This window comes from Brassica napus, chromosome A5 (genome assembly GCF_020379485.1).
Source record: "Brassica napus cultivar Da-Ae chromosome A5, Da-Ae, whole genome shotgun sequence".
In the NCBI taxonomy this organism is placed as follows: Eukaryota; Viridiplantae; Streptophyta; class Magnoliopsida; order Brassicales; family Brassicaceae; genus Brassica; species Brassica napus.
The window spans coordinates 22,515,247-22,542,959 of NC_063438.1; the positions used below are offsets into that span (position 1 = coordinate 22,515,247).

Here is a 27,713-nt window from a genome sequence, read left to right on the forward strand (position 1 = left end):
TCAACTAAATTTGTATAAATATATTTACTAAATTATTTTTAATATGTGAATGTTTTCTTTTAAAATTTCAGCACAATAATAAACATATATATTTTAATTAAATTTACGTCATATATTTATATATATATATATATATATATATAATTTGATGTTTTATTTTTTTATTTTGAAAACATAAATTATAAGTTATCATGCTGATTTTTGAATTAATAAAATATAAACTAATATATATGTGTAAAACGATTAAGTCCGCAAGTGCGGGTAAAACATCTAGTTATTATTATACGGAGGACACCGGCTTGAGCCCTGAGCGGCCGCACCGTCCCCCCAATGAGCCGGCCCTGAATTGTGTAACCATGAACATTTAAGAAATCTGTAAATTTTATGATTATATAGTTTAAGAGATTTGATGAAAAATCAATGCACTTTAAAATATTTAAAGCAAATTCTATGATAATCGAAAAAAATTCAAGTTGATTTAGGGATGTGCGTTTGTGTATCCATTTGGGTTTTCTTCGGATCTATTCGGATTTTGGTTTCTAGCAGTAAAAATTTAATTCTATTAAAATATTAATACATTTTGGTTCAGGTTTAGTTTGGATTCTTGAGGTTCGATTTTGGTTCAAAATACCTATTTCAATTGTTTTTAAAACTAAAAATTCAAATATACTTTAAAATCTTCAAAATCAAAATAATAAAAACTAATATAACATATAAATTTGAATATTATATGACTAAATATCTAAAATTAATAAGAAAATCGATTCAGTTAGAATATTTGGGTGTAAAAATGGTATGTATTTTAGATATTTTGATGTTTTGATTAATTTCAGATATTTATTTTTGGCTATTTTGGATAATTTTTTTGAATATTTTCAGGTATTTTGAAAATTCTTTAAATATTAGATCTAAAAATAATTAAAATATTTAAGTATACAATTATGATTTGGATATTTTCGGATATCCAAACTATTTTGGCTAGGGTGGAGTTCGATTATGATTTTTTGAATATTAGAATTTGGATCATTTGACAAGTTCTGGTTCCGGTTTGATAATATTTTTTCGGTTCGTGTTCAGTTTACTATCATCACACGCTTAAATATTTATATAAAAGAGAAATTTCTAAAATCTGAAACAAAATCGAAACTGCTCCACAACAAGATCTTATATAAAAAGGGCAACATAGCGTCTCTTTCCAGCTTATTATAAAACCAAAGTTCTCATGAATCTATTATATAGATTAATTTATTTAATTTCAGCATAAAAACAAGTGCAGCAAATAACGTGGGCCCGTAGATGTCTACAAGCACACATATAAAATACACATGCATCTTGATAATACATCTTATTTTACGTATACTCCAACAAAAAAATAATGTAATTCAATTAAAGATGCTCCCTGTTGTAAAAAATAACAACTTTATAAATAATAATTTTTAAAATGAATCAATTTTTAAGCAAGATTTTCTGTATTAGACAATTTTTATCGTTCAGATAATTATGGTTTTGAGAAAAAAAAGAAAAAGATTAACACGTTAATTGTTATCCAATAAAAAATCTGTGTAACAAGAAACCAAAAAAAAAAGAATTAAAATAATCAGAAATAAATAAAGTGGGAATATAAAAAGGAAGGGAGGAAGCAACGAGAAGTGGCGTCCTCTCTTCGATTTCAACAGCCTCTTCTTCTCTTCTTCTTCCCAATCTTCTTCCTCTCTTTCAAATATATATACATATCTCCCTCACACATACATACACAGCTAAAAGCCATAGACGCAATTTAATCGGGACAGATTCAAGCGAGCATTCGTTAAATCGTTTTAATTCTCTGTTTTTTATTTTGGCTTCCTTGGAAAATTTTCTAAACCGGTGATTGGATGGTGAGAGAGCAAGCGGAAGAGAAGAAGGAGGTGAGGAAGGGAATGCGACTGGGGAAATACGAGCTTGGAAGAACGCTAGGCGAGGGTAATTTCGGAAAAGTAAAATTCGCTAAAGACACCGTGTCTGGTCAACCGTTCGCTGTTAAAATCATCGACAAGTCTCGTATCGCCGATCTCAACTTCTCCTTGCAGGTTTTTTTTTTTTTTTTACGTTTTCCATATAATCGATGTTATTCAAATTAATTTTTTTCGGTGACTTCTAGGCGAAAAAATCGCCGGGAGATTTGTTGGAATTTGTTATTTAATAGATATCGTAATTAATTAATTTTGCAGATAAAAAGAGAGATCAGAACGCTGAAAATGCTGAAACATCCCAACATTGTCAGATTACATGAGGTGAGTATCCCAAATAATCTTACCCAATTTAATTTTGTGTAATTAGCTTTTTGATTAAAAAATACTCCTATAATCTTGCTGGATTATCGAATGATTCTTTCTTTGATTAGTATAGCAATTTGGATTATTTATTTATTTCGTTTGTTTGGTTGTGGTGTAGGTAGGTTCTTTTCTTTTATTTAGTACCTGAGTCTGACAGAAAGTGAAAACTTAAATTTTCTCAATTATTGCTTATATATATTTATTTATTAAAATTTAATCCCATATTTTTTTTGCTGTAATTTAGATTAAGAGGTCTGGAATCACTAATACCATCCTATTTTTAGTTTAGTTTTTATCTTATCAAACAAAAGTGGTTAGAACTTGCTGACTTTGAGGACTAGACATCAGATTGTCTCTGAAACTACATATTGTTGCTTTTGAGAATATCTTACAAGTCATTCGGTTTAATCACTTTAAAAGTTTCGTACCGATGTATGTTCCTTTAGCTTGTTTTTCACGTTGCCAAATTAGCCACTGTTTACATAAAATTATCCTTAAAAAAAAAATAATAATTCCATTATCGAAATGCTTGCTGGATTTGCCGGTAACTTGACCTTTTCAATTCAACGTGGGTCCCAAATTCATGTCGTGAAAATGGCAAGATATGGCGCTGATCGTTAATAATTGCCTAATCTTAGGACCTTTTTGAAGCTTTTTATCCATATGGACCCACTTTGATCTTACGCATACGTTTCTTCTTGTTACGATAATGTTATTAATATGTAGTTTTATGCATTATTAGTGTTATTTTGGTGTTGCTGTACATTTGGGTTAAAAGAGTGGAAGACGTTTATTGTTGACTTCTTGTTATCTCTCACTTCTTTGAGTTTTGCTTTACCTTGTAACTCGGATCAATGTTGACTTTTTGGTCAAGCAACCGATTATGTGCTAGACATATTGAACACACGTGGTTCACGTTTCAAGTCTAAGGTCGTGTTGTGGTTAACCTATTATTTTATGTGTTCGTGTAGATTTTGGACACCTAAGGGTTTTGTTATTATTATGGATTTTCTTGGATATGATTGAGATCACATTTCTAAAATTTATTCACTTTTAATTACGAGCAAACTTTTAAATTTTCAAACATCTCATCTCAAGCATCTTGAAACTAACGGGCCTTATGGTCATCATGCAGGTCTTGGCTAGCAAAACAAAGATCAATATGGTGATGGAGTTAGTAACCGGAGGAGAATTGTTCGACAAAATTGTAAGACTCCATTACCTTCTGCCGCAAGAAAAGCTCACTCACGAGTGTAAATTTAAGCTAAAATCACACTTTGATATCTCTCAGGTTTCAAACGGAAAGCTAACAGAAACTGAGGGAAGAAAAATGTTTCAGCAGCTCATCGATGGAATCAGTTACTGTCACATCAAAGGTGTTTTCCACAGGGATCTCAAGGTCCGTGTTTCTCACGTCTTCCAAAACCCTAACAACCTATTATGAAAATCTTGCCCTAATATTCAACTTTTTCTCTATCATATTGCAGCTAGAGAATGTTCTTCTTGATGCAAAGGGACATATAAAGATCACTGACTTTGGCCTCAGTGCTCTGCCTCAGCATTTTAGGGTATATACATTAACATAAGCAGACATAGAGTTGTTGAATTGAATCAATTTTTAACATTTTTTCTTTTGCCATTTTCAGGAAGACGGATTGCTACATACAACCTGTGGAAGTCCTAACTACGTTGCGCCTGAGGTTTTAGCTAACAGAGGCTACGAGGGTGCAGCATCTGATATATGGTCATGTGGTGTAGTCCTGTATGTGATTTTAACCGGATGTCTCCCTTTTGATGATAGAAACCTTGTAGTTCTTTACCAGAAGGTAAAGTCCGCCTCTTGATCTCTTATCTTCAGTTTAAAAAGATAATATTGATAATAATATTTCATCTTTCATCAGATATGCAAAGGAGACCCACCGATACCACGATGGTTATCACCTGGTGCAAGAACCATGATCAAGAAAATGCTAGATCCAAATCCTGTCACGAGGATCACAGTCGCAGGTATTAAAGCCAGCGAATGGTTCAAGCACGAGTATACTCCTTCTGTTCCAGATGATGATGATGACGAAGAAGACATTGACACAGACGATGATGCTTTCTCAGTCCAAGACGTCGTAAGAATCTAACGGCCTCTCTTCTTTTTAAGCATTTTTGGTTCAAGTACAATGTGTCCCTTATGCGCTCTGAACTGTGTAGGGATCGGAAGATGGAAAGGGCAGTGATTCACCGACTATCATCAACGCGTTTCAGTTGATCGGAATGTCTTCCTTCCTTGACCTGTCTGGTTTCTTTGAACAAGAGGTATAGATTCATCTGCTCTGTTTCAAATGTGTTTACCTCTGCTTGAGACACTATTTATACTAAAACAAAGTTTTATTTTCCAACTCTCAGAATGTATCAGAGAGGAGAATAAGATTTACTTCAAATAGCTCAGCAAAAGATTTACTGGAGAAAATCGAAAACTCAGTTACAGAAATGGGATTCAGTGTACAAAAGAAAAATGCAAAGGTGAGTCTTCACTATTATGTGTTCTTCCTCTTTCTTTGATAGTTGAATTTGTAGAGTTTAAAGAAAGTTAAACTGTTTTAATTTTTGTTTCATTTTGTTTTACAGTTGAAAGTAAAGCAAGAAGAACATAACCAGAAGGGTCAAGTTGGTTTATCAGTAACAGCTGAGGTATGTTACATAATAATATTTCACTATCTTTAGCCTATTTAGTGATTACATTGAACTAAGCAAAAAAAAAAAACCAATTGTATGAATAAACAGGTTTTCGAGATAAAGCCGTCACTGAACGTGGTTGAGTTAAGAAAATCTTATGGCGATTCATCTTTGTATAGACAGGTATGCTACTAACTATATTGTGATTTCTGTGTGTTAAGGACTATAAAAATTGAAGTTAATATTTGGGTTTGGTGCAGTTGTACGAGAGACTATTAAAAGAAGTAGGCACTTCCTCGCCGGAACAAGAGCTAGTAACATAGAATGTGTTGGTGTTTTCGGCTAAAGATTATGTATAGTCGAATAAGTATGGTACACCAACGATGTTAATAACTTTTCATTTATGTAAATAGACAAAGAGCTCAGATTTGTATAATTAGTGCGAAAATTTGCATTAATATATAGAAAAAATGTTGGCTAAAGTCGCCTCTTAAGTTGGCCAAAGCCAAATGGTGGTGCATAACAATAACCTGTTGCAGTTAAATATTTTATATATCTCAACTTGTTCCGGATTGTGGAAATCGTCTAGGCTCAGCAAGGTCTGTGGATCAACAATTAACGTTGTCGTGAATTTCATTAAGATTTACATTAGTAGAATAAAGCCTTAAATCACTCAACATGAGAACCATATACTGCTTTACAGCTTTATCCGAGTGCTTCTTGATGAATTCTTCATCTTTGAATAGAGCGTTCCATCGCTTGCAAGTAAAGTCTAAGGGCACCTCCAACTCCACTCTATTTTTTACTCTAAAATAGAGTTTAGAGTAAAAAATGCTCCAAAGGTACTCTATTTCTCACTCTATAATAGAATGAAAAATAGGTTTACTCCAAATATAGAATAATTTGTTTTTTTTTGTTCATCACTCTATTTTCTACTCTAAAATAGAGTACCATTAGAGCAAACTCAAACTCTATTATAGAGTTACTCTATTTTTAGAGTAAAAAATAGAGTAAGCCATTGGAGATGGTCTAATCGTCTCAGAGACGTCTCCCGAACTTTAGAGAGTATTTCATCTTCAAGATCCAATGGTAGATGGAGCAATTTTAATGTTTCTCCTGTCATCTCCAAGAAATTCAAAGAAAGCGTGCTGGTTATTAGGGTTTTGGCTTTCACGTTTGCCCTTGTAATTACTAGTCTCTTATATAGAGACCATTAACTAATAGTCTTTGTATTTTACAACGTGGACTATGTTGGTACATAATTTATATGTACATAATTTATCACCAAATTTATGGTGAATTGTGTTTGATAGAGAATTGAATATAATTGGATGAATTATGGGGTTGTTCCTTAAGCTTCTTAAGGAAGGCTTGCCTGCCAATGAACATAGATAAACTTGTGATATAACGCTGGTCGGTCTCATGAACACCCTTTCTTCATATGTCGCTTCTTCGAATGTAAGACATTTAGTTTTAAAGTTCTTGAATTCTTTTACTCCAACGTATAAACGAATCAATCATCAGAAACTCTCGTTTCATAATTCTCAAAAATTGCTCAACAATGAAAAAAGAACCTACGTACAAACAAGGCATTTAACGATCAAGAGATAAAACATCAACGATTAAGACATAACAACAACACGGCAACACTCAAACATAAACTATCTTAACACATTCAAAACTATAAACAGTCAAAACCGAAACATTAATTGAAGACAAGTCCACAAAAAAAACATTAAAAAGATTAAATATTCAAAGATGTGTATAATGTAAAGATCAACCCAAAACATTCAACACTGAAAAATCCTTTCCGGTGGTTTATAACCACTAATGCCGGTTTTTTCTTTTTCGTTCTCGTGTCATTACTCCACCCTGTTGGATTCGAACCAAGCTTGGAACATAATTGTGAATAACTGGACGCAAAAATTGCAATCTAGATTCTCCTACGGGTATTTTCATTAACAGATTGTCCTCTCCAACAATGTATACCATGTCCGTATTCCTCTTATTCCTATAATCCTGATCGCATAACACGGCCGCTTTCTTCTCCTCGTCCATAAAGAAACTTGAGACAGTTGTAAGATCTATCTGAGGATTATTCTCGTCTAGTTCCAGTGATAAAAACTTGCTCCACGACACAACTTTGGTCTGATCAATCTTATCATGTATCGTCATCCATATCTCAATCTTTAGACGTGTATTGAAAATACTGCTATATAATACTGATAGTTGTTCTTCTCTAACAACTGAGAGAGCTGTAGCAACACAATCATCATCGACACTCGGAAAAGGAATAGACAAACACCTAAACTTCTCTGTTGAAAAATCGAAAGTAAGTAAGAGATCCTCTTCATAGTTTTTATGGGCAATCCAATAAATATTCCCCTTCAAAGACACTCCCTTTGATGTTACGTTGCAGTTTTTGGGGACCACGTCATTAAGATGCTTCCACGAATGAGACTCAAAATCATAGACTCCATGGTCAACAACTTTATAATCTTCAAGACTGTACCTCAATATTTATAGGTTTGGCAAGACTTGTTATTTTCGTATCCAAGAACAAACTTGGAATCATCCTTGTAATGATCACTGTATGGGATCCACCTGATTTGGCCAGTAAAAGGGTTTCAAACCACGAGTTTTAAGTCCATGGTAGTGCATAACAATAACCCGTTACAGTGAAATATTTTATATATCTTGAATTGTTCCGGATTGTGGAAATCGTTTAGGCTCAGCAACGTTTGTGGATCAACAACGTTGTCGTGAATCCCATTGAGATTTACATTCATTGAATAAACCTTTGAATCACTCAACGTGAGAACCTTACACTGCTTTGGTGCTTTATCCATGTGCTTCTTGATGAACTCCTGATCTTTGAATAAAGCGTTCCATCGCTTGCAAGTAAAACGTAATCGTCTCACAGATGTGGTCGGAACTCTAGATAGTATCTCAATTACTAAATCCCATGGAAGGTACAGCAGCCTCAATTAGGGGTGGGCGTTCGGGTACCCGTTCGGGTTCGGGTCGGGTATTTCGGATTTTCGGGTAATTCGGTATAGAGATCTAGAACCCGTTCGGGTATTTCTGTACTTCGGGTCGGGTTCGGGTATTTTTAGTTCGGATTCGGTTATTTTGGATCGGGTTCGGATATTTAGATTTTGAAAAAAAATATTCAAATTTTCATTTCTCAAGTTTATTGTATTTTAAAATATAACTTTTAGTTAACTAATTTTTTTATTTTTAATAGATTGAATGGTTAATAGATTTGGACATAACATTTTAAAACTAAAAAGGCACTAATTTAGTTGTTTTTTTTTTAATTTTGGATATAACTTTTTGTTAATTTTTGAAATAAAAAACTTGACATGCATTTTAAGTGAGTAGCAAATCATTTTTTCCGGAATTGTATGTATATCATATGAACTTAAATTATGTGTAGTATCAATATAAATATTTTATATAAAATGAGAGATATAAACTAGAAACATAAGGTTAATTATACATATGTTCGGTTATCTTCGGATATCCATTCGGGTTCGGGTATTATCCGTTCGGGTTCGGGTATCCAATCTCTCCTTATTCAATACCCGTTCGGGTATTTTGCTACTTCGGTTCGGATTTCGGTTCGGTTTTTTCGGATCGGGTTCGGGTGCCACTTCGGATATCGGGTAAAGTGCCCACCCCTAGCCTCAATGCATCTCTTGTCATCTCCCAATGGATTAGAAGAAGGCGAGAGGTGGCTAGGTTTCTTAGAAATCATGGATTTGACTTTCACGTTTGCTCTTATATAACTAGTCGTATATTGACCATATATATAACAACGTGGTTTATATTAGTAATTTTATTATGTAAATTTTTTTCTTTTTAATTATTATATAGATTTCCTTTTTAATTGCTAATTAACATAATTACGACACATATGATAACTAAAAAAATTATGATACAACTAAAAGTTTAAAGTTTTTCTTAAATGCTATAAGCGAATATATTTATAAATATATAACAACTTTTAATAGTATTTTTTAAAAAATTATCTAATATATTAATTTAGAGTCCTATTTTTTATTTACTATTGACAAATCATAGTAAGACCATCTCTTTAATTAATTATACTTAATGTAACATATTAATTATTTATATTAAATCTTACTAATCAGTAAGATATTAAAAAGTTATAAAAATATGTTGTAAGATATTAATTATTTATCTACTATTGACAAGTCATAGTAAGGATAATAAATTTGAATTTTTTTTAGTTATAAAAGGTCTGTTGAAAAAAATCTAACATAATCCTACCAAAATAATTTATTAATTAATTTCGTAACTAATGATCAAATATTATTATAATTAATGTTAATTAAATATTTATCAAATTATGTTGTTTTTATAAATTTTATAATTATAATTTATATTGTATTAGAATAGAGGTTCTCTTTGAACTAAGTATGAAAAAGTTATATTAAATTGGTAGATTAATCTATTTTTAAAACACTTTCCTTTAAATAAATTTATCAGTCATCGAATTCAATTTCACAGTCCAATCTGGATCCATAATATTCTTCACCAGAAAAAAAAAACCTATATGCGACGAAAAAAGGCGACAAAAAAGGCGATAAACAAACGGTTATTTTTTCTTCGGTTTCTCACCACCGTTGGGGTGGTTGATGATGACTCCATGGACATCGGAGCGGTTTCTTCCTACGAACGAACCACGATGTCAGCAATCTCCATGATAGACACCACGTCTACTCGTGATGAAGTGGTTAGTAGGAAGTTATCTTCCCCTGTTTATAAACAGAAAGAAGCAAGTCCTGTTCTCAATCACACAACAATTGAAAATTTAATCTCCTTCTATTGGAGATTTTTCATCTTTCTGATTCTAATGGCTGACAATTTACGTCGTGCGCTACAAGATATTGATCTGGGTATAAACGATGCACCTTTTGTGCTTCCTACGGAGGTTGTTCGTCAAGCAGAGGAGGAAAATCGTTTCATCCTTATCGGAAGACCAGTCATGCCACGACGACAAAATCTTAGGGCAATCGTTGCCACAATGCCTCGCAATTGGGGTTTTGAAGGCACGGTGAGGGGTCGTATGATTGAAGGAAGGAGATTTCAATTTGTCTTCCCCTCTGAGGAGGCGTTAGATACAGTGATCCGACGAGGTCCGTGGGCCTTTGCTGACAGGATGCTGGTGCTTCAACGGTGGACTCCACTAATGGATCTGGATTTACTAAACTTCATCCCCTTCTGGATCCAAGTAAGGGGCATCCCCTTTCAATACATGAATCGGGAAGTCATACTACACATTGCGAGATCCATGAATCAACAATACATTCAAATGGAGTACAACGAGGAGAATGGTCAACGATTGGAGTTTGTACGTATTAGACTCAACTGGAACATTGCTCATCCTCTACGCTTCCAACGAAACTACCAGTTCACCGTGGGAGTCAACACAGTCTTGAGGTTTCAGTATGAGCGCCTTCGTGGTTTCTGTGAGGTCTGTGGGATGCTCACACATGATTCAGGTGCTTGTATCATTAACAATGGCGGCCCTGGGAATGAAGGTGACGATGATGACAGCAGTGATGATGGAGAAGGCGACATTCCAATACCAAACCAAGGCGTCCTCATTGAAGAAATTGAAGAAGAAGATGAACAGGGTGGAGGGGATGATGCTGTAGAGGAGAACCAAGAAGCATATGAGAACGTTGCTGCAATGGAGGAGGAAGAGGACGATGACGATCTTGGGACAAACAATGTGCAGAGAACTTTGTATTCGGTTGATGGGTCCTCAGAGGATATGTGCAATCCAAGTGATACCATTGGTCTAAAAGAACAAGCAACATCTACGCTCAAGCGCAAGATGTGGCTTTCTGACACGACTGGTCAAACTTCAATGTTCAACAAGAGGGAGAAAGGTGAAACAAGCCAAGGAAGTAAGGCACAGAGGGTTGAAGAGACCCCAACGTCAGATGACACAGAGCCAGCTACGGATGGCAACAAAGATATGGGAGGCGCGGTGGGCCCTGAACCACCTCTCCCACCATGAGGACAGCCTGCTGGAACTGTCGAGGTCTAGGCAATGACTCGACAGTTCGACGCCTTAAGGAGATAGATCGGAAATATCTCCTGGACATTATATGCCTTTCCGAAACAAAGCAGCAGGATGATGTTATTAGAGACGTTGGGGCTCAGCTAGATTGTCTGAATTATGTGTCTGTTCCGCCAGTAGGTTTAAGTGGTGGTTTGGTTCTATACTGGAAGTCTCATGTACAGTTGCAAGTCTTGTTTCAGTCTTCTAATTTAATCGATTGTAAAGTTCAATTTAATGGAAGTTGGTTTTACTACACGTTTGTTTACGGCCATCCGAATCCATCTATGAGACATCACACATGGGAAAGACTTGAACGTTGGGCAATCAACGAAGACATGATTCTTGGCTGGTATTAGGAGATTATAATGAGATTTTGGGGAATCATGAGAAGGAAGGAGGCAATTTAAGACCAGAAGCTTCATTCAGTACATTTAGAACAATGGTGAGACACTGTGATCTCACAGATTTACCGTCGGTTGGTAATAGATTTTCTTGGGTAGGAAGACGTCAAAACGGCTTGATAAAGTGTTGTCTTGATAGAGTAATGAGCAACACTAAGTGGTTTTCAGAATATCCAGCATCAGAAACGGCTTTTCTAGAGCTGGGTGAATCTGATCACCGACCACTTGTAACCTACATTTCTACTGAAAAAGAAAAGCTGCGAAGATCATTCTGTTATGATAGTCGCCTGGTTGATAAGGAAGGTTTTAGAGATTCAGTGAGGCGAGGCTGGAAAGGTACAGGACAGTCAAGCTTACTTCAGATTCCGTTAACACAACGACTCAGTAGATGCAGGCAACATATTGCAACATGGAAACGCAACAACAAAAATAATGCTGAGGAGAAGATCAAAGTACTTCGGCACAGATTAGACACAGCACTATGCTCCCCGGTCCATACTACAGCAGACATCAATCTAATTAGAGAGGATTTGGATCAAGCTTACATGGAAGAGGAGATCTTTTGGAAACAAAAAAGCCGGGTCATGTGGTTACGGGCTGGAGATAGAAATACAAAATATTTTCATGCTGTTTCAAGAGCTAGAAGAATAAAGAATACACTGACTTCAATACAAGATGACAATGGAGTGATACATCGAGGTCAAAGTAATATTGCAAAGGTGGCAGAGAATTACTTCAACAACCTGTTTTCTTCTACTAATGACGTGTCTAGGCACTTTGAGCAGACTTTCCAGGGATTCTCTCCAAGGGTAACTCCAGATATGAACGATGACTTAACTCGAGACATTACTGAAGATGAGGTTCAGGCTGTTGTGTTTGATATTGGACCACACAAAGCCCCTGGTCCAGATGGGTTTACAGGTGTTTTCTATCATCAACATTGGGATGATGTGAAAACAGAGCTGATGACAGAAATAAAAAGGTTCTTTACAGAGGATGATTTTGATGATAAGCTGAATCAGACAAACATCTGTCTCATACCTAAAGTTTATCCTCCAACTGGTATGTCAGAATTCAGACCAATAGCTTTGTGTAACGTTACGTACAAGGTTATTTCAAAGATCCTAATCAACCGCTTGAAGAAACATCTCAGCAGTGTTATTTGTGAAAATCAAGCAGCCTTCATACCAGGTAGAATGATTTCAGACAACATCATCGTGGCTCATGAGGTATTCCACAGTCTCAAAGTAAGAAAAAGACAAGCAACTTCCTATATGGCAGTGAAGACAGACATTACAAAAGCTTATGACCGACTAGAATGGAGTTTTTTGGAAGAAACAATGAAGAGAATGGGATTCCATTCAAAATGGATTCGATGGATAATGCTATGTGTCACCTCAGTCAGCTTCTCAGTCTTAATCAATGGAGTTCCAGAAGGGAGAATTCTACCTAAGCGTGGCATTAGACAAGGTGATCCGCTATCACCATACTTGTTTATCTTATGTGCTGAAGTACTCTCACATTTGATGAATCAAGCAATGTGTGATCGAACATTGCTGGGAATAAAAGTGGCATTACAAGCTCCTGCTGTAAACCATTTGTTATTTGCTGACGATTCACTATTTTTCTCCCTTGCTAATCCAAAGGCGGGAAGGAAACTAAAACAGATATTAAATCTCTATGAGTTGGTATCTGGACAAGCTGTGAATCTGAACAAGTCATCAATTACATTTGGAAGCAAAGTATCAGCATCAGTTAAGACGAATATGAGGAGACTACTGGGAATCTTCAACGAGGGGGGCAACGGCAAATACCTTGGATTGCCGGAGCAGTTTAATCACAAGAAAGGTGAAATGTTTCAGTATATCATTGACAAAGTTAAAGAGGCAACACAAGGATGGAACAGGAGGTTCTTATCACATGGTGGAAAAGAGATTTTACTCAAAACAGTGGCTCTAGCTATGCCACTTCCTAAGTCCATTTGTGAAGAACTTAATACTCTCTTGGCAAATTTTTGGTGGGGATCAGGCACAAACAGAGGTATGCACTGGTTCAGTTGGAAACGAATCTGTGTTCCAAAGAAGGAGGGAGGATTAGGCTTTAGAGATCTTGAAAGATTTAACCAGGCTCTATTAGGTAAGCAAATTTGGCGACTACTACAACAACCTGGAAGCCTGGTTGCTCGCATTCTGAAAGCTCGATACTACGCAGATGAAAGCATCCTAACAACTCAACCTAAAAGGAAAGCTTCATATGCATGGAAGTCTTTATTATATGGACGGGATCTTGTGATACAAGGATTACGGTTTATCATCGGTAATGGAACTACGGTCAGTATGTGGAGTGATCCCTGGTTGGCTGAACATCCTCCACGGCCCCCAAGATCAAGGGAGAACAATATACGCGTAGAATCAGTCAGTAGCTATATCAAAAGTGATAGATCTGGATGGGATATTGAAAAGCTCAGAGGAGTAGTTGTTGAGGAAGATATTGATAAAATCTTATCGATAAGAATAAGTCCACATGCGGAAATGGATTTATTAGGATGGCATTATACTGAGGAAGGAATATATACAGTGAAGTCTGGCTACTGGTTAAGCACTCATTTACCACAACAAGAACAAGCAATTCCAACTTGGGGCGACCCAATACTAAAGAAGAAAATATGGAAATGCAAAACTCCTCCAAAGATTAACCATTTCTTGTGGAGACTCCTAACAAAATCTCTAGCTACTGGGAGTAATCTCAAACGACGACATGTTACTCAAGATGATCTCTGCAAGCGATGCTGCGCTGCTCCTGAAACAGAGTTACATCTATTTTTTGAATGTCCTTATGCTCAGCGTATATGGCGAGGTTCTGGAATATCAAATACTACTCTCCTTGATACACGAGCTACACTAGAAGAAAAGATAGATGTCTGTCTCACGTGCAACATTTCCTCAAGATGGCCACAGATTCAAGACCTTCCTATAAACATTCTTTGGCGCATATGGAAAAGTAGAAATATTCTCATATTTCAACATAGGAATACTCAATGGTGGAGGGTGCTGGAACAAGCGAGAGTAGAGACACAGGAGTGGGCAAAAGCAAGAGACGTATGCACTTCAACACAAAACACCAATAGAGGATTGATGGTAACGCCTAGCGCTGGTAGATGGACTAAACCACGACAAGGATGGTATAAATGCAACTTTGATGCATCATTTACTTCAACTACAACCCAATGTAAGATGGGATGGGTGATACGTGGTGCATATGGTGAATATAGAGGAGCAGGGCATGCGAAAGGTAATACAGTCTCATCACCGTTGGAAGCGGAATATAATGCACTAATAGTAGCTATGCAACAATGTTGGATAAAAGGCTATACTAAGGTGATCTTTGAAGGTGATAACAAGAAAATGATTGATAATCTACATTCAAGGAAATTGCAGTTTGGTTTGTATAACTGGGTTAGAGAAGCAAGATGGTGGAGCAGGAAATTTCAAGAAGTTGAATTCAAATGGATAAACAGAGATGGCAATGGAGTGGCGGACAAGTTAGCCAAGATAGATACTTCGAACTTATTTGAATATTATTATTACATTCCTAGATCTGCTACATCCCTATTGCATAATGACTATGTAAACTCTTCTTAATATTTAATAAATTGATGTTAAAAAAAAAAAAAAAATTTATCAGTCATCGATAAAACATATTAAACTATCTAATATTTTATGCAAAAACTAAAATTATTAATATATGTTAAACTTTTATTTACAACTATATATTATATTTTGTTTATTTACAAAAAAAGCAATATATTATCTAAAAATGATTATATACAAAATATAATAGTACATAACTAACATTTAGTTCATATATCATTTACAAAATAAGTTACTAGAAAAATTTGAAATTTTAATAATTAACTAAAATTATAAATTTAATATTTATTTTAATTATAAAAAAATCTGAAAAAGATATGGATATTAATAATAAATCACTTTTTAACTATAATTTGAGTTTTATTTTAGTTAACAATATATGTTGAGAAAAAATCTATCAAAATCCTACCAAAATAAATAAATATATTTTTATGAAATAATTAATTAATTATTTTCGTAATTAGAAATATAATTTATTATAATTAATGTTAACTTAAATTTTATCATAAAAAACCATTATGATGTTTTATAAATCTTATCATTATAGTCTATATTATATGAAAAATAAAGGTGCCATATGAATTAAATATGACAAAATTATATTAAATTGGTAACATATTGTTAGAGTTGCACAAAAAAACCTATTTTTAGAATTTTATAATATACAAAATATAATACTAAATAACCAACCTTTAGTTGATGTATTTTTTGCAAAATATGTTACTATAAAAATTAAAATTTTAATAATGTATTAAAGATATCAATGACAAATTAATTTTCATTATAAGTTTAATATTTATATTAATTATAAAAAATCTCTTGAGAAAAATATTTAAACAAATATTACTAAAATTCAAATACATTTTTATAAAATAATGAAGTGATTTAGTAACAAACAAATTTGAAAATCATATAATCTTCCAAACTCAAAAAATAGTTGTGTAATTTTACAAATTTTCGTGACCAAGTATACAAATTGAAAACAAATATTAAAAAGCTCAAAATGATAATATTCCAAATTTTATAAAATATAAAAGCATAGATGCTAAAATATTTTTTTTTGATTAGTAACACAACAAAATTAGGTTGAAAGAATCCAAAGTAATATAATATTTTGAAATCTTAATTAAATAATTAAAAATAAACTTAATACCATAACATCTAAATGTATCATATATTGATAAAATTTACTAAAGTACTAGGACAAATATTACTATGTATATAATTTACTAAATTAATCGAGTAGATATTATTTAAGCATTACAAGTTATTTACTTATAAAATTTCGCAAAATACAAAAATGAAAGATGTTCAACTATATTTTCTTAAACACAACATATAAATATAAACTATCATAAACAAATATCCATCGATAGTATAACTAAATAATTTTAAAAATATATTGTATACAAACTATAGAAATTAAAAACCTATATTAAAGGAGACTATGTATTTGATTATTTCATATTGTGAAGTTATTGTGGTGAGCTTAAAACATATTAAAAACTAATAAAAACTAATAAAAAAGTAAAATGTCTAAAAAAAATCACTATATATTAATCTTGACAAATATTAAGCCTAAACAATAATATTTTAGAACTATACAATATATAACACTAAATGTAAATCATATATTTAAAATGTTTATAATAATAATTAAAGTTATACATTTTAAATGAAAATAAAATATCTACACATATGTGCGGATCAAAACTCTAGTTATTATAAAGACATAAGACAATAAAAAAATTCAAACTATGACATGTGTTAAAACGTTTATATAATCCTATATATAATAATAATCCGCTTAGATATGCAAGTGATCAAAAAGTTTCTCAAAAAGAAGGCTTATTCCTTTTTAAGAAACAAATTTTTCTCTCTCTCTTATTCTTTCTCTCTCTACATCCTCTCTCTCAATGGTGTGGCCTCCCTTGCTTCGGTGTTTGGCTAGCGTGAGCGCCACCGCCGGCGCCGGAAGCTCTCTTCTCTTAATCTCTCGGTTTTATCTTTTCTCCCCATCCACTCTTGTCTCCCTTTCGATATGCCTCAGAAACTGGACTAGGGTTTTGTTCGTACAGCATCAGCTCCGCTCGCGAGGGGTTCGCTTCCGGTGACGTTTCCTCTTCCTCTGGTTTCTGGATGAGTTTTCGGCAGCGGTTTATGGTGGGTGTAGTCGTTTTTTAAGTTCAAGGTGTGGATCTATGAGGTTCTCGTCGCTCCTTGCGGGAGAGATTTGAGCGGCTCTTTCAAGCTCCTGTCTTGGTGGTGTTTTTTGGCAGCGGTGGTGGTTTTTAAGGTTCTCTTCAATGTCGTGGAGGTCAAATCTCTTCCCAATGTTGTCGAGTGAGCTCCAGAGGTTTCCACTTCCTCGGAGGCGAGTCTTGGTGACTCGGTCCTGTTTCCGACTTGTGAGATTACGGCGGTGTTCTTGAAAGGTGTCGTTTATGGCTCCTCAATGTTTGCTCGACGTCTCTCATCACTACAAATATGTTTTACTTGCTCATGTTCTGGTACCTTCGGTTAACGGCGATGGCCCTCTTTATCGAAGTTGTTCTCAGTGTTCCCTTGTTCTGTCTCAGTTTGACATTGGAGACTACTTACGATTCACAGAAGACTGTTTTTTGGTTCTCGATTAACAGCAAATATCTTTGTGATTTGTGTCATAATTGCTTGGTGTCATTATTTGGCTTGTCTCACTTCCCAATACATTCGAGTCTGATTTGTATTTCGACTTTGATGTCCTTTTGGGTTGAATAATATAAATATATATTAAAAAAAAAAAAACAAAAAGTTAAAAAAAAATGAGGGAAAATAAATAAAATAATCATTGAAGACTCTCTCTCGCTTAGCGGGTTCGTCAAGTCTAAAACCCTACGCAAAAGCCTCCTCCTCCGAGTCTCTTCTTCCGCCATTGAAGCTTCGATTCGAAACCCATGGCCGCCGTATCAAGAGGCCTCGTTTCTCGCATCACTCAGTTTCTATCGATCCGATCTCTAACCCCTTCATCCTCGCAATCTATTCCCCACTCTAGCTTCTTCCTCATCCGACGATTCAGCTCCGACGCTGGATTACTCGACGGTAATGAATCCGATCCGACTCGGATCATCGAGGCGAAAGCCGGAGAAATGTCCCGGAGCTCGAAAAGGACAGGGATCATCGCCGTAAAGTGCGGGATGACTGCTCTCTGGGACAAATGGGGAGCTAGGGTTCCCGTTTCCATCCTCTGGGTCGATGACAACATCGTCTCTCAGGTCAAGACCGTTGAGAAAGAAGGCATCTTTGCCCTGCAGGTAAAAGCTACTTGATGAGTGAGTGATTAGCTCTGTGGTGGTTTAGTTGATGTTGGTGTTGTTTGTTCTGCAGATTGGATGTGGGCACAAGAAGGCTAAGCATTTGACGATGCCTGTGTTGGGTCATTTCAGAGCCCAAGGTGTGCCGTTGAAGAGGAAGCTGAGAGAGTTTCCTGTGACGGAAGACGCTCTGCTTCCCGTTGGGACTGAACTCGGTGTGCGTCATTTTGTTCCGGGGCAGTTTGTTGATGTCACTGGGATCACTCGTGGGAAAGGTTTTCAGGTGAAAACTGATTTAAAGCTTTCATCTTTTCTTTTGCTTGACGTAGAACGTAAGTGTTGGAATGGTCAAAGTAACAATGTGGAGTGATGGATGTGTTGTTGATGTAATTTTGCAGGGAGTCATGAAAAGACATAAGATGAAAGGAGGGCCGGCATCACATGGTTGTTCAAAGGCGCATCGGAAAGGTGGTTCCACTGGTCAAAGAGATGATCCGGGAAAGGTATGTGTCAAAATGCTTCTTTTGATTGAATTATCTCCAAAGCAAGAACTGACTTGTTAACTCTGTGAGCAGGTGTTCAAAGGAAGAAAGATGCCTGGGAGAATGGGTGCAAAGCAGAGGACAGTAAAGAACGTTTGGGTTTACAAGATTGATCCTGCCAGGAACCTCATCTGGGTTAGAGGACAAGTAAGTATCTCAATCTGGTGTTTTAGGCTCGCACTGGGACGTCTTGGTAGGTCCAATATTGGTGAGTTTTTATGTTGCTGTTGCAGGTTCCTGGTGCAGAAGGAAACTTTGTGTTCATAGAAGATGCATTCTACAAGAAACCAGACATCTCAAAGCTTCCATTTCCAACGTACTTAGCCCCAGAAGACGAGGACCTATCAGAGTTAGAACCGTTGGTCGCAGATCTCGGAGAAGTCGACCCATTTATGCTGGCAGAGTGATGATCGTGAACTTGATTTTGACCTTCTTCTTAACGTTTGTGGAAGACAAGAAGCTGAAGAAAGTGGAGTCACAGAGCTAAAGCTTTTTGCTGATGGAAAATTGCAATTTCCTATTTAGTTGTATGAAATTGAAAACGATGGATAGAGAGGAATCTAGTCTCGCATTTGTTGAGTTTTTGCAATAAGCAATGAAGAAACAGTGATGATTCTCATTCATAGTAATGTGTATATTTCTTCAAACCTTTACGAGAGATGATACATGCTGTCGGAAGTTATTACACAGATTATAAATGCCATTTGTTAAGGCTCCATAGGTTGTTGTAATGGCTTGTGGGTCTGTTAAAGTTTGAAGCTTTATTGAGGGTTGCATATGGTTTGAACAATGATGACTCCACCTGGATCAACCGGAGTAGTAGACCCTGGATGGGAACACTGTGCTGCACAAGACGGTGGTTACAGTTTGTTGACACTTGGATCAACCTAGAGAGGGTAAGACAATGATCAGTTTCTTGGTCACGTGCCTCCGAGGTGTCTACTTCAACTCCTCTATTGATGCTACTGATGTAATAGAAGATGATTTGAGCCTGTTCAAGTACTAAGACAAGCTAGTTGAAGACGTTGGTGAGGAAAATGTGGTGCAGGTTATTACACAGAACACAGCATTAACCTGTAGAGATGCTGGAAAATTACTTGACAAAAAGAGAGAATCTTTACAGAAGCTACTCGCCACGCTCATATTACACACACAAAAGAGCCAAAGAATCACAAGGCTCATCTCATCTACAATCAAACATGGCTACTCAACCTCATGAAGAACGAGTTCACACAGCCTTAGAACTGAAGCTACTCGCCACGCCACGCTTCCAGTTTCACCACTCTTTAAAACTCTTATGAACCACAAAGCCAATATAATATAAGAGACAAAGCCAATATAATATAAGAGCTCTGTTTCAATCCAACGGCTGGATTTTGTGACAGACCGCCGCTAAATCTGAAAAGGGAAGAGAAGTGGAGAAGAGTGGTGCGTTTTGGAAGAAGGTTCAGTATGTTTTGGAAAAAGGATACTTGGAGTTTACAAGATGAAGATGGAATCCGTGAAGAGGAAGAGAAGTGTTAATTACTTCCTAACGTTGAGGATGTATATAGTTAATGTTGATCTTAGCGGATGAAGATAAGTGTAACTTTAAATATATGCTACTACGGTCCTTGAGTTTCCTAACAAGTACTAGCAAACAATATGTATTTTGAAAAATTGAAATAATTTTGTAATGCAAGTAGTTGACTATTTATTCAAACAACAGATATACTCCCTCTGTTTCCGTTTCCGAAAAAATGATTTTCTAGAGTATTTACGCATATTAAGAATATAATAAATATTTATAATTGAATTTATTATATATTTTACTATACATTTTTCAATAAATATCAACCAATAATATTCAAACAATTCAAATAATTTAATTAATATTTTTTTAAAAGTATATAACTTTTCAACATTAATTACTAAAAATAAAATTTTAGAAAATTTATCATTGATAACTTTTTTTTTTTTTTCCGCCAAGGTGTTGTTTAAATTAATCCAACGGGCCAAGCCCAGACGTCCGAAGCCCAATTACACAAAGAGCTAACAAAAAAACGACCCACAAACGAAATGGGCTACAGCAATAACGGCCGAAGCCCAAGAAAAGCAGACGGTCCAAAAGCCCAAACAATTAACCCGAACAGCTTGCCCTCGGGTCGCGACAAGGAGGCTGGGAATTGCACACGTGTAATAATCTAGGCCATCAGCATGCCACGCGTCACCCGCCTCAACTTGATCTCACCCCCTTCGCACAGCCGCCGGAACTTACCACCGACAACCTCGTTTCACCGGAGCTCAGAACCTGAAGAGCCACCGGCGTAACCATAACCACTCTACTCCGCTCTGTCTTCTCGCCGGAGAGATCCATCGAACTAACGAGATCTCCTCCGACTATGAACCACCACAAACCCTAAACAGGCGAGCCAAGAACCGCTACCAGAAGCAAACTGTACTTCTCACACCTCAAGCTAGACACCACAACCCAAAGGACCTCGGGTTTCAAGACGGCAGCGCGGAACTTTAGAAGCCTCCACTCTCCGTGACCAAAAGCCGGCGAAGACAGATCTGACTGAGCCTCTCCTTCCCGGAAGCTAGAGCGGCGACGGTGAAACTGAGAAAGCTTTCACCTCCCGCAAAAGGCCGGCATCGATGGAGCTAGGGAAGCCTCCATCTCCCGGAACACACTACCTAAACATGCAAGCCACTCCATCTCCGTCGGGAACCTCCAGTCGCTCGCGTCGTTACTCCAGAAGCCGAGCCACCGATGAGGATGGTTGCGGTACCAGAGCTCCGACAAGGCGGTCGATGACGGAACTGCGAAGAGGGAGCGAGAGGGGACAACTTATAACAAAGAAAAGGACTCCGGCGACGGCACGCACGCTCACGCGCCGGCCGTACGCCGGACCCGAGCTGAGATCTGGTTTCTCTCTCTCTTCTCTCTCTCTGTCTAACCGATTGAAAGTTGCTGTCATTTATCATTGATAACTTATGGAGCCCAAGTGCTGTGTATTTTTAATTAGTTAAAATTTAATTCCATATAGCTGACGTAAGCTTGTTCTTCTTCTCCTTCTCTTTCCTTTTCCGTTGTTTCATGCTCTCTCTGATTCGTGTTTAGGCTTTTTACACATCCTCTAGATTTCACTATCGTCGGAGTTCTGAATATCTCCGGCGAGATGGCTTCTAATATACCGATGAGCCCTCAATTGGAGCAGATCCATGGCGAAATCCGTGACCACTTCCGAGCCCTCGCGTATGCTTCTCTCCCTCTTTCTTATACTCGATTTTGAGGAATTTAAAGTAACATTTTAGAGGTTGTTGATCGTTTGTCTTGACAGGAATGGTTTCCAGAGGTTGGATAAGATGAAGGATTCTACTCGACAAAGCAAGCAACTCGAGGAACTCACTGAGAAGATGCGAGACTGTAAAAGGTTATTCGTTTTTTTCTTTGAGTTGCTGATTAGGAAACACTACTCATGTTACCATATATATTTCTATATCTGTCTTATGCTGTCTCCTCAGGTTGGTCAAGGATTTTGACCGTGAACTCAAGGATGAGGAAGCTACTAATCCTCCTGAATTAAATAAGCAATTGAATGATGAGAAACAGTCTATGGTGAGTTTAGACTGATGCCTTTCTTTGAATAATTAACTCACATAAAGTTGCACTTTCCAGCATCAATAGCATTCCAGTTTGCTTAATTTTTAGTGGCATTGTAACCAATATTGATATTTAAAGTCAGATTATATTGAGTGTCAAAATGTTATCTATCCCTCTCCTCTGTGTCTACTACCGTTTTGTTTGTTCATGCCTGCTTTTCTAACTTCGCCAGCCATCGTGTTTAAATGTTGCAGATTAAGGAACTCAATTCTTATGTTGCTCTAAGAAAAACGTAAGTGCTTCTTTCATTCCACTTTTAGAAGCTCTCGCTTACTTGAACCTTTTACACCCGTCCTTTTTAGATTTCGATTAGTTTTGTCTGTTCATGCATGTTAACTTGCTCTGTGTACTTCAGGTATATGAGTACCCTTGGCAACAAGAAGATTGAACTTTTTGATATGGGAGCTGGACCCAGCGCCGAACCTACAGCTGAGGACAATGTTCAAGTCGCTTCAGGTGAGTCCTCTATGCTTGCTTTTCTATGCTACTAATAAATGAATTGTCCAAACACATCAAGAGACTGATATGTCTGAAGCTTAAATTTAAAACTCCTTGATGCTTTGAATATGGTGAACTATTTATTTATGCTCTTAGTTTAACGGCATGTCATAATTTCTGATATATGTGAGTAAGTTTATGGTAAACGGTTATACTATACTAGAAATTTTATCGGTTGGCCTGATATCCTTAGTGTTGCTCAAGTGTATAGACAAAGGTCTCGCTTAAAGAAATATCTTAATGGAGTTTAACATGAAGTTGAATATTTTTGGAATGATGGAGCTTAATGTCACTTTATGTATAGCAATGTCAAATCAGGAGCTTGTTGATGCTGGAGTGAAAAGAATGGATGAGACTGATCAGGCCATTCAGCGCTCAAAACAGGTAATTTACAAAATGAGGAAGTGTGTTCTACTTACTTCTTGTTGTTACTATATCTATGGCAACATTCTTGTTCTTCTCAGGTTGTAGAACAAACACTTGAAGTTGGAACTCAAACTGCAGCTAATTTAAAGGGACAGGTAATGCAGATCATTTTCCATCGCTTCCCTATGAATCTTATGAGTACAGTCTCAGATAATCCGAAATGTATTGCAGACGGATCAAATGGGACGCGTTGTGAACCACTTAGACACGATTCAGTTCTCTATCAAGAAAGCATCACAGCTTGTGAAAGAGATAGGGAGACAGGTCTGTAACCTCATACGAACACAAAATGTTCCCCTTTGGCTTGACCACAAAACGTGAATCTCTGCGTCTTCTTATTTCAGGTGGCTACGGATAAATGCATAATGATGTTCCTGTTTCTCATTGTATGCGGTGTGATAGCCATTATCGTAGTGAAGGTACATCGCTCATTCCAGTGAAATGAAAGTTGTGATTGCTCAATAGAAAGTTGTAACTCTGTTTTTTTGTTTGTTGTTGTTGCACAAACTATATTCAGATCGTCAACCCGAATAACAAGGACATTAGGGACATCCCAGGATTAGCTCCTCCAGCGCAATCGAGGAAACTACTATACTTGAGGAATCCGGAGTACATGGGAAGATAGAATCTCTGCCTGTATATGTTATTCACGTGTAATGAGGAAATTGCATCTTGAGGTTTGATAATATATCTTCTTTGCCTTTTCATTTGTTCAAAATCCATTTCATGGATGAAAGAGAGAGAGAGAGAGGGGTTGTGTGCTTTGGTAGTTGACGAGGCTTGGGGTTGTTTATGTTCATGTTCTTTTGTTTCTTTTCACCCCAGTCATTTGAATCTGGGTTTTGATTGGAGAGGGTTTGTATATTTCATCATTTGTTTTCTTTGTAGTAACCTATCACTTCTTTTGTATAAAATTCAGTACCATGTTATATACTCTCTTTCACGTTCTCATTAGGATCTTTCTGTTTTGTCCCTCTGTAGAAAATGTCAGGACACAGCAGGAATTTCCACTAGTACCAACCTTGATCTAGTCTAAAATTAGCATCATCACCATGGGTAGAAAGGGTTGATGATGCTCAGAAGTCACAACTCTTTGGATTGTAACGAAATCAAATCCAGAATCAAGTAATGATGAAAGGATAAAGACCAAATATGTATGTACAAATATAACACTAACGTCAATTCACTACAACGAATTTGTGACTACTGTTTTTAAGCTAGTCATCGGTAATAATCTGGGATGATGATGATGCACCTTTTTCTTTTTTTACGCAACAAAAAAAAGTATGTGAACGAACTAGGAAGCAAAACCTCTATTATACGGTTTCTACTAGCATCTTAAGCGGCGTGATTTCCGAGCTGCATCCAAAGGGCTTCCTCGTTTATCTCGGCTTCTACTCTTGGGATCTCTCCACCGACATCAGGATTGAACTTATCTGAAGACTTGTTCTCCATCTTCAACTCCTATATATAATACTTGTGTATCATCAGTTTCTTATATAACAGATTCATTGCCTCTTAATTTTTATGGAGTCATGATCTCTACTCAACAAAGAGTTAGAGTTTGACTGACCTTATTGATTCGATCTGGGAGACGGTCGGCAGTTAATTGAGACGCCTTCACGTCCTTTACCTTTATGTAATTGTACATGACAACACCACCTAGCGCTGTTTGTCAAAATACATGACAAGAAACAGACAGTTAAGAAAGTCATCAAGGTAGGAAAAATGTTTACAACAAATCAAACTTGTTGTGAAATGAAGAAATCTACCAATTGCGTATCCAATGATGTTCAGACCAGTCTTTGAGAACACCAGCTACCCGGATAGTTACTGCCCCTGTTCTCCCTATCACTAAGAATATGGCGAAGTTCAAGGCAAGAGCACACAGAGCATTTGAAAAGAAGATCCAGAAGTTTAATTGGATCTGTGCAACTTCCATCATGGGTTTCTCCAAAACATACCAAGGAAAAGCCAGAAAAACATAAGTGCACATATAGTTGTTTGAGTATTCACGAGTGAGTACCTGCAGGGAGGTATGTAGTACAAGCTGTTAATAGGGTTTAATGTCAACCCCTTTTTCTGGAGAAGAACTTGAGTTAGCACAAGTCTAAGTGCTTCAGCAAAGATGCCTGTGACCTGATAGACCGTGCCAGCTATATTGAAATGGATTTCTCCGTAAGAAGATATCACAACTCCAACACTGACCAGCAACATGTTGGAGAACACGTCGCACCTTGGTTTGTCAGTGCCGCAAATAACCGCCATGATAAATGTTGCTACTGGCACTGAAAAATTCCAGAGTCATGTATTAATATATGCTTTGTAAAATGAACAGTAAGTCTACGCAAATATTGATTATTTAGCCAAAATGTTTAGTCTTTTTGCATACTTAGAGCTTGAGCATCTGAATGAAGGCAACAGAAATGTGCAAGTATGCAGTTTTTCCAAACCTGCACAAAGGAGAATATAAGATAGAGAAGAGGCAGTTTGGGCCAAGTATGACTAGCTCGTTGGTCAATTCAGAAATTAAAAAGTTATGTCGGAGAAAAGCATCAAGAAACTAACTAGGTTTAACGGGAACTTACCACATGCTTGATGCAAATAATGCGCTTATAGGTACCACACATGTTGCGTATCTGGACACAAGAAGTGTGTCAAAATAGAGATATGATGGAGCTTACTTAAGTACATAAGAGAAAAAAAAAATTAATGGAAAAAAGTACCGAGTAAGATGGCTTGCTTACATTTGAAATATCATTTTAACCGGAGCTACAACCTAAAACACATAGGAGAAACTCATCACCGGACAAGCAAGAAAGGAGTCCAAGGGTCCATACAAGATACCATATTTTAAAAGAGCCACTCCATGAAAATGGTGAGAAAAAAGCACTCTAATGCAAGTAAGCATAGCCAAAATTGGAAGTGTACACGTGAAACTCTCTGAGTTATTTAAATACCTTGAACACGCGAATAAGAAGAAAGGCCACGAATCCAGAGAACCCCATATAGATCATCGTCAGCGTTATAGGAAGTGGAAAATTGAAGTACTTTGGGGATAAAACCCACTGCATTTAAAAAGAAACAAAAGAGACACCATTTAAGATTTAGAAGGCACCCTCTAATGTACAAAAACTAAAAACAAGACCATGAACCTATAGTTAGCACTTATCTATATCTGATGTTAACATCACAATACTATCATCCATATCAATAGAGGATACACATTGCATCACTACAGAATACTATCATCCCTGGGCCCTGGCTATGAGAGAAGTTAATAGCAAGTGAATCATTGACCTTGTTGTAGAGTATAGCTCCTGAGGAGAGTATAATGTAAATGAGTAAGTATATATATAAGTTAATACAAGCGTCTTGTTTATCATCTTACTCCTCCCCTCTCCTCAGTGCAGAACAAAAGACAGTGTATGCCAAAGCTTCTTTTTTATATTCAATCTCCTCTCATTGCACAGTATCCACAAAACCCATTTAAAAAGAAATGAAATTTAAGACTCCAAAACCTAAAATCCATCACCATCGAGTGATCACGATCAGACAAGACGCGAGACTGAATCAGATCCGAGAAGCAGGGAGGGAGAGAGACATTACTACCTCGATATCATAAGGCCAGAACGGGAATTAGTCAGAGTTTCAGTGGGAATCAACTAAACAGAGAGAAGAAGAAGAAGAGATTTATTAAGGGCAATTGTCAATAATAGCACAAGTTTATGTCTCAAAAATAGCAATAGAAGAAGAAAGTCACAAAAATGACATTCATTAAAAGGTAAAATATCCCTAATACCCTTGGTTTAAAATTAAATAAACAAACAAAAATAAAAATAAAAATAAAAAATAAAAAAAAAGTATTTTTTTTTATAGTTTCAGATTATATGTTTTCAGATTCAAAATTTTTATAATTTTTTTTTTGAATTTCTTTTTTTGAAATTTTTTTTTTTTGAAATTTTTCTTTTTATAATTTAAAAATACTTTTTGAAACTGTTTTTAAAATTTTTATTTTTTATTTTAGTATTTATTTTTTATAAAATTTTAAACCTTAATTCCAAAAGAGAAAAAGACTATTATAGCACCAAACCAAGTTTTTGTTTATTTATTTAATTTTAAACCAAGGGTATTAGGGATATTTTACCCTTTAATGAATGTCATTTTTGTGACTTTTT

At 36.2% G+C, this 27,713-nt stretch overlaps 5 protein-coding genes and 1 pseudogene across 7 annotated transcripts; 4 read left to right on the forward strand and 2 right to left on the reverse strand.

Annotated features, from left to right (window-relative positions):
- Positions 1 to 1,646: 1,646 nt before the first annotated feature.
- On the forward strand, positions 1,647 to 5,537 carry LOC106452106 (CBL-interacting serine/threonine-protein kinase 1-like). The gene is made up of 12 exons (XM_013894127.3): positions 1,647 to 2,069; positions 2,211 to 2,273; positions 3,451 to 3,522; positions 3,607 to 3,714; positions 3,803 to 3,883; positions 3,962 to 4,141; positions 4,217 to 4,435; positions 4,518 to 4,622; positions 4,713 to 4,829; positions 4,935 to 4,997; positions 5,091 to 5,165; positions 5,243 to 5,537. The coding sequence occupies exons 1-12, from the start codon at positions 1,875 to 1,877 to the stop codon at positions 5,303 to 5,305; spliced, it is 1,341 nt and encodes a 446-aa protein (XP_013749581.2). The 5' UTR covers positions 1,647 to 1,874; the 3' UTR covers positions 5,306 to 5,537.
- Positions 5,538 to 6,713: 1,176 nt separating this feature from the next.
- On the reverse strand, positions 6,714 to 8,742 carry LOC125608686 (annotated as a pseudogene).
- Positions 8,743 to 9,657: 915 nt separating this feature from the next.
- Positions 9,658 to 11,037, forward strand: LOC106388148. The gene has a single exon (XM_048779130.1). The coding sequence runs from the start codon at positions 9,658 to 9,660 to the stop codon at positions 11,035 to 11,037; it is 1,380 nt and encodes a 459-aa protein (XP_048635087.1).
- A 6,976-nt stretch (positions 11,038 to 18,013) lies between these two features.
- LOC125609012 (50S ribosomal protein L3-2, mitochondrial-like) lies at positions 18,014 to 19,681 on the forward strand. Its single transcript, XM_048779705.1, has 5 exons — positions 18,014 to 18,423; positions 18,497 to 18,706; positions 18,822 to 18,926; positions 18,999 to 19,112; positions 19,199 to 19,681. Exons 1-5 carry the CDS (start codon positions 18,067 to 18,069, stop codon positions 19,370 to 19,372), a joined length of 960 nt encoding a protein of 319 aa, XP_048635662.1. The 5' UTR covers positions 18,014 to 18,066; the 3' UTR covers positions 19,373 to 19,681.
- A 2,292-nt stretch (positions 19,682 to 21,973) lies between these two features.
- On the forward strand, positions 21,974 to 24,645 carry LOC125609013 (novel plant SNARE 13-like). 2 transcript variants are annotated; one of them, XR_007339518.1, is made up of 11 exons: positions 22,042 to 22,203; positions 22,289 to 22,381; positions 22,473 to 22,566; positions 22,806 to 22,843; positions 22,967 to 23,067; positions 23,414 to 23,493; positions 23,574 to 23,630; positions 23,707 to 23,799; positions 23,880 to 23,954; positions 24,053 to 24,212; positions 24,517 to 24,645. XR_007339518.1 is itself a non-coding variant. In XM_048779706.1 (10 exons), exons 1-10 carry the CDS (start codon positions 22,127 to 22,129, stop codon positions 24,158 to 24,160), a joined length of 816 nt encoding a protein of 271 aa, XP_048635663.1. In that variant the 5' UTR covers positions 21,974 to 22,126; the 3' UTR covers positions 24,161 to 24,484. The 2 variants fall into 2 exon arrangements, 1 of the variants encoding a protein (XP_048635663.1); XM_048779706.1 differs by lacking the exon at positions 24,517 to 24,645 and having other exon boundaries at positions 21,974 to 22,203; positions 24,053 to 24,484.
- A 4-nt stretch (positions 24,646 to 24,649) lies between these two features.
- On the reverse strand, positions 24,650 to 27,218 carry LOC106452104 (probable sugar phosphate/phosphate translocator At3g17430). 2 transcript variants are annotated; one of them, XM_048779707.1, is made up of 9 exons: positions 26,927 to 27,218; positions 26,496 to 26,603; positions 26,262 to 26,314; positions 26,124 to 26,174; positions 25,928 to 25,988; positions 25,500 to 25,823; positions 25,308 to 25,389; positions 25,109 to 25,203; positions 24,650 to 24,999 (listed from the first exon to the last, which is right to left on the reverse strand). In XM_048779707.1, the coding sequence occupies exons 4-8, from the start codon at positions 26,163 to 26,165 to the stop codon at positions 25,110 to 25,112; spliced, it is 603 nt and encodes a 200-aa protein (XP_048635664.1). In that variant the 5' UTR covers positions 26,166 to 26,174; positions 26,262 to 26,314; positions 26,496 to 26,603; positions 26,927 to 27,218; the 3' UTR covers positions 24,650 to 24,999; position 25,109. The 2 variants fall into 2 exon arrangements, 1 of the variants encoding a protein (XP_048635664.1); XR_007339520.1 differs by lacking the exon at positions 26,927 to 27,218 and having other exon boundaries at positions 25,562 to 25,823; positions 26,496 to 26,892.
- Positions 27,219 to 27,713: the final 495 nt, after the last annotated feature.

Bases quoted from the DNA above. Each gene is read 5' to 3' on its own strand.
- LOC106452106 (XM_013894127.3), top strand. From the start codon at position 1,875: ATGGTGAGAGAGCAAGCGGAAGAGAAGAAGGAGGTGAGGAAGGGAATG. The intron at 3,523-3,606 runs GTAAGACTCCAT...GATATCTCTCAG, and splicing joins GAGAATTGTTCGACAAAATT to GTTTCAAACGGAAAGCTAAC. The intron at 4,142-4,216 runs GTAAAGTCCGCC...ATCTTTCATCAG, and splicing joins TTGTAGTTCTTTACCAGAAG to ATATGCAAAGGAGACCCACC.
- LOC106388148 (XM_048779130.1), top strand. From the start codon at position 9,658: ATGGACATCGGAGCGGTTTCTTCCTACGAACGAACCACGATGTCAGCA.
- LOC125609012 (XM_048779705.1), top strand. From the start codon at position 18,067: ATGGCCGCCGTATCAAGAGGCCTCGTTTCTCGCATCACTCAGTTTCTA. The intron at 18,424-18,496 runs GTAAAAGCTACT...TTTGTTCTGCAG, and splicing joins AAGGCATCTTTGCCCTGCAG to ATTGGATGTGGGCACAAGAA. The intron at 19,113-19,198 runs GTAAGTATCTCA...TTGCTGTTGCAG, and splicing joins TCATCTGGGTTAGAGGACAA to GTTCCTGGTGCAGAAGGAAA.
- LOC125609013 (XM_048779706.1), top strand. From the start codon at position 22,127: ATGGCTTCTAATATACCGATGAGCCCTCAATTGGAGCAGATCCATGGC. The intron at 23,800-23,879 runs GTCTGTAACCTC...TTCTTATTTCAG, and splicing joins TGAAAGAGATAGGGAGACAG to GTGGCTACGGATAAATGCAT. The intron at 23,955-24,052 runs GTACATCGCTCA...AACTATATTCAG, and splicing joins TAGCCATTATCGTAGTGAAG to ATCGTCAACCCGAATAACAA.
- LOC106452104 (XM_048779707.1), bottom strand. From the start codon at position 26,165: ATGTGTGGTACCTATAAGCGCATTATTTGCATCAAGCATGTG. The intron at 25,390-25,499 runs GTATGTTTTGGA...CCATATTCTTAG, and splicing joins GTTTTTCTGGCTTTTCCTTG to TGATAGGGAGAACAGGGGCA. The intron at 25,204-25,307 runs GTAGATTTCTTC...TTTGACAAACAG, and splicing joins CATCATTGGATACGCAATTG to CGCTAGGTGGTGTTGTCATG.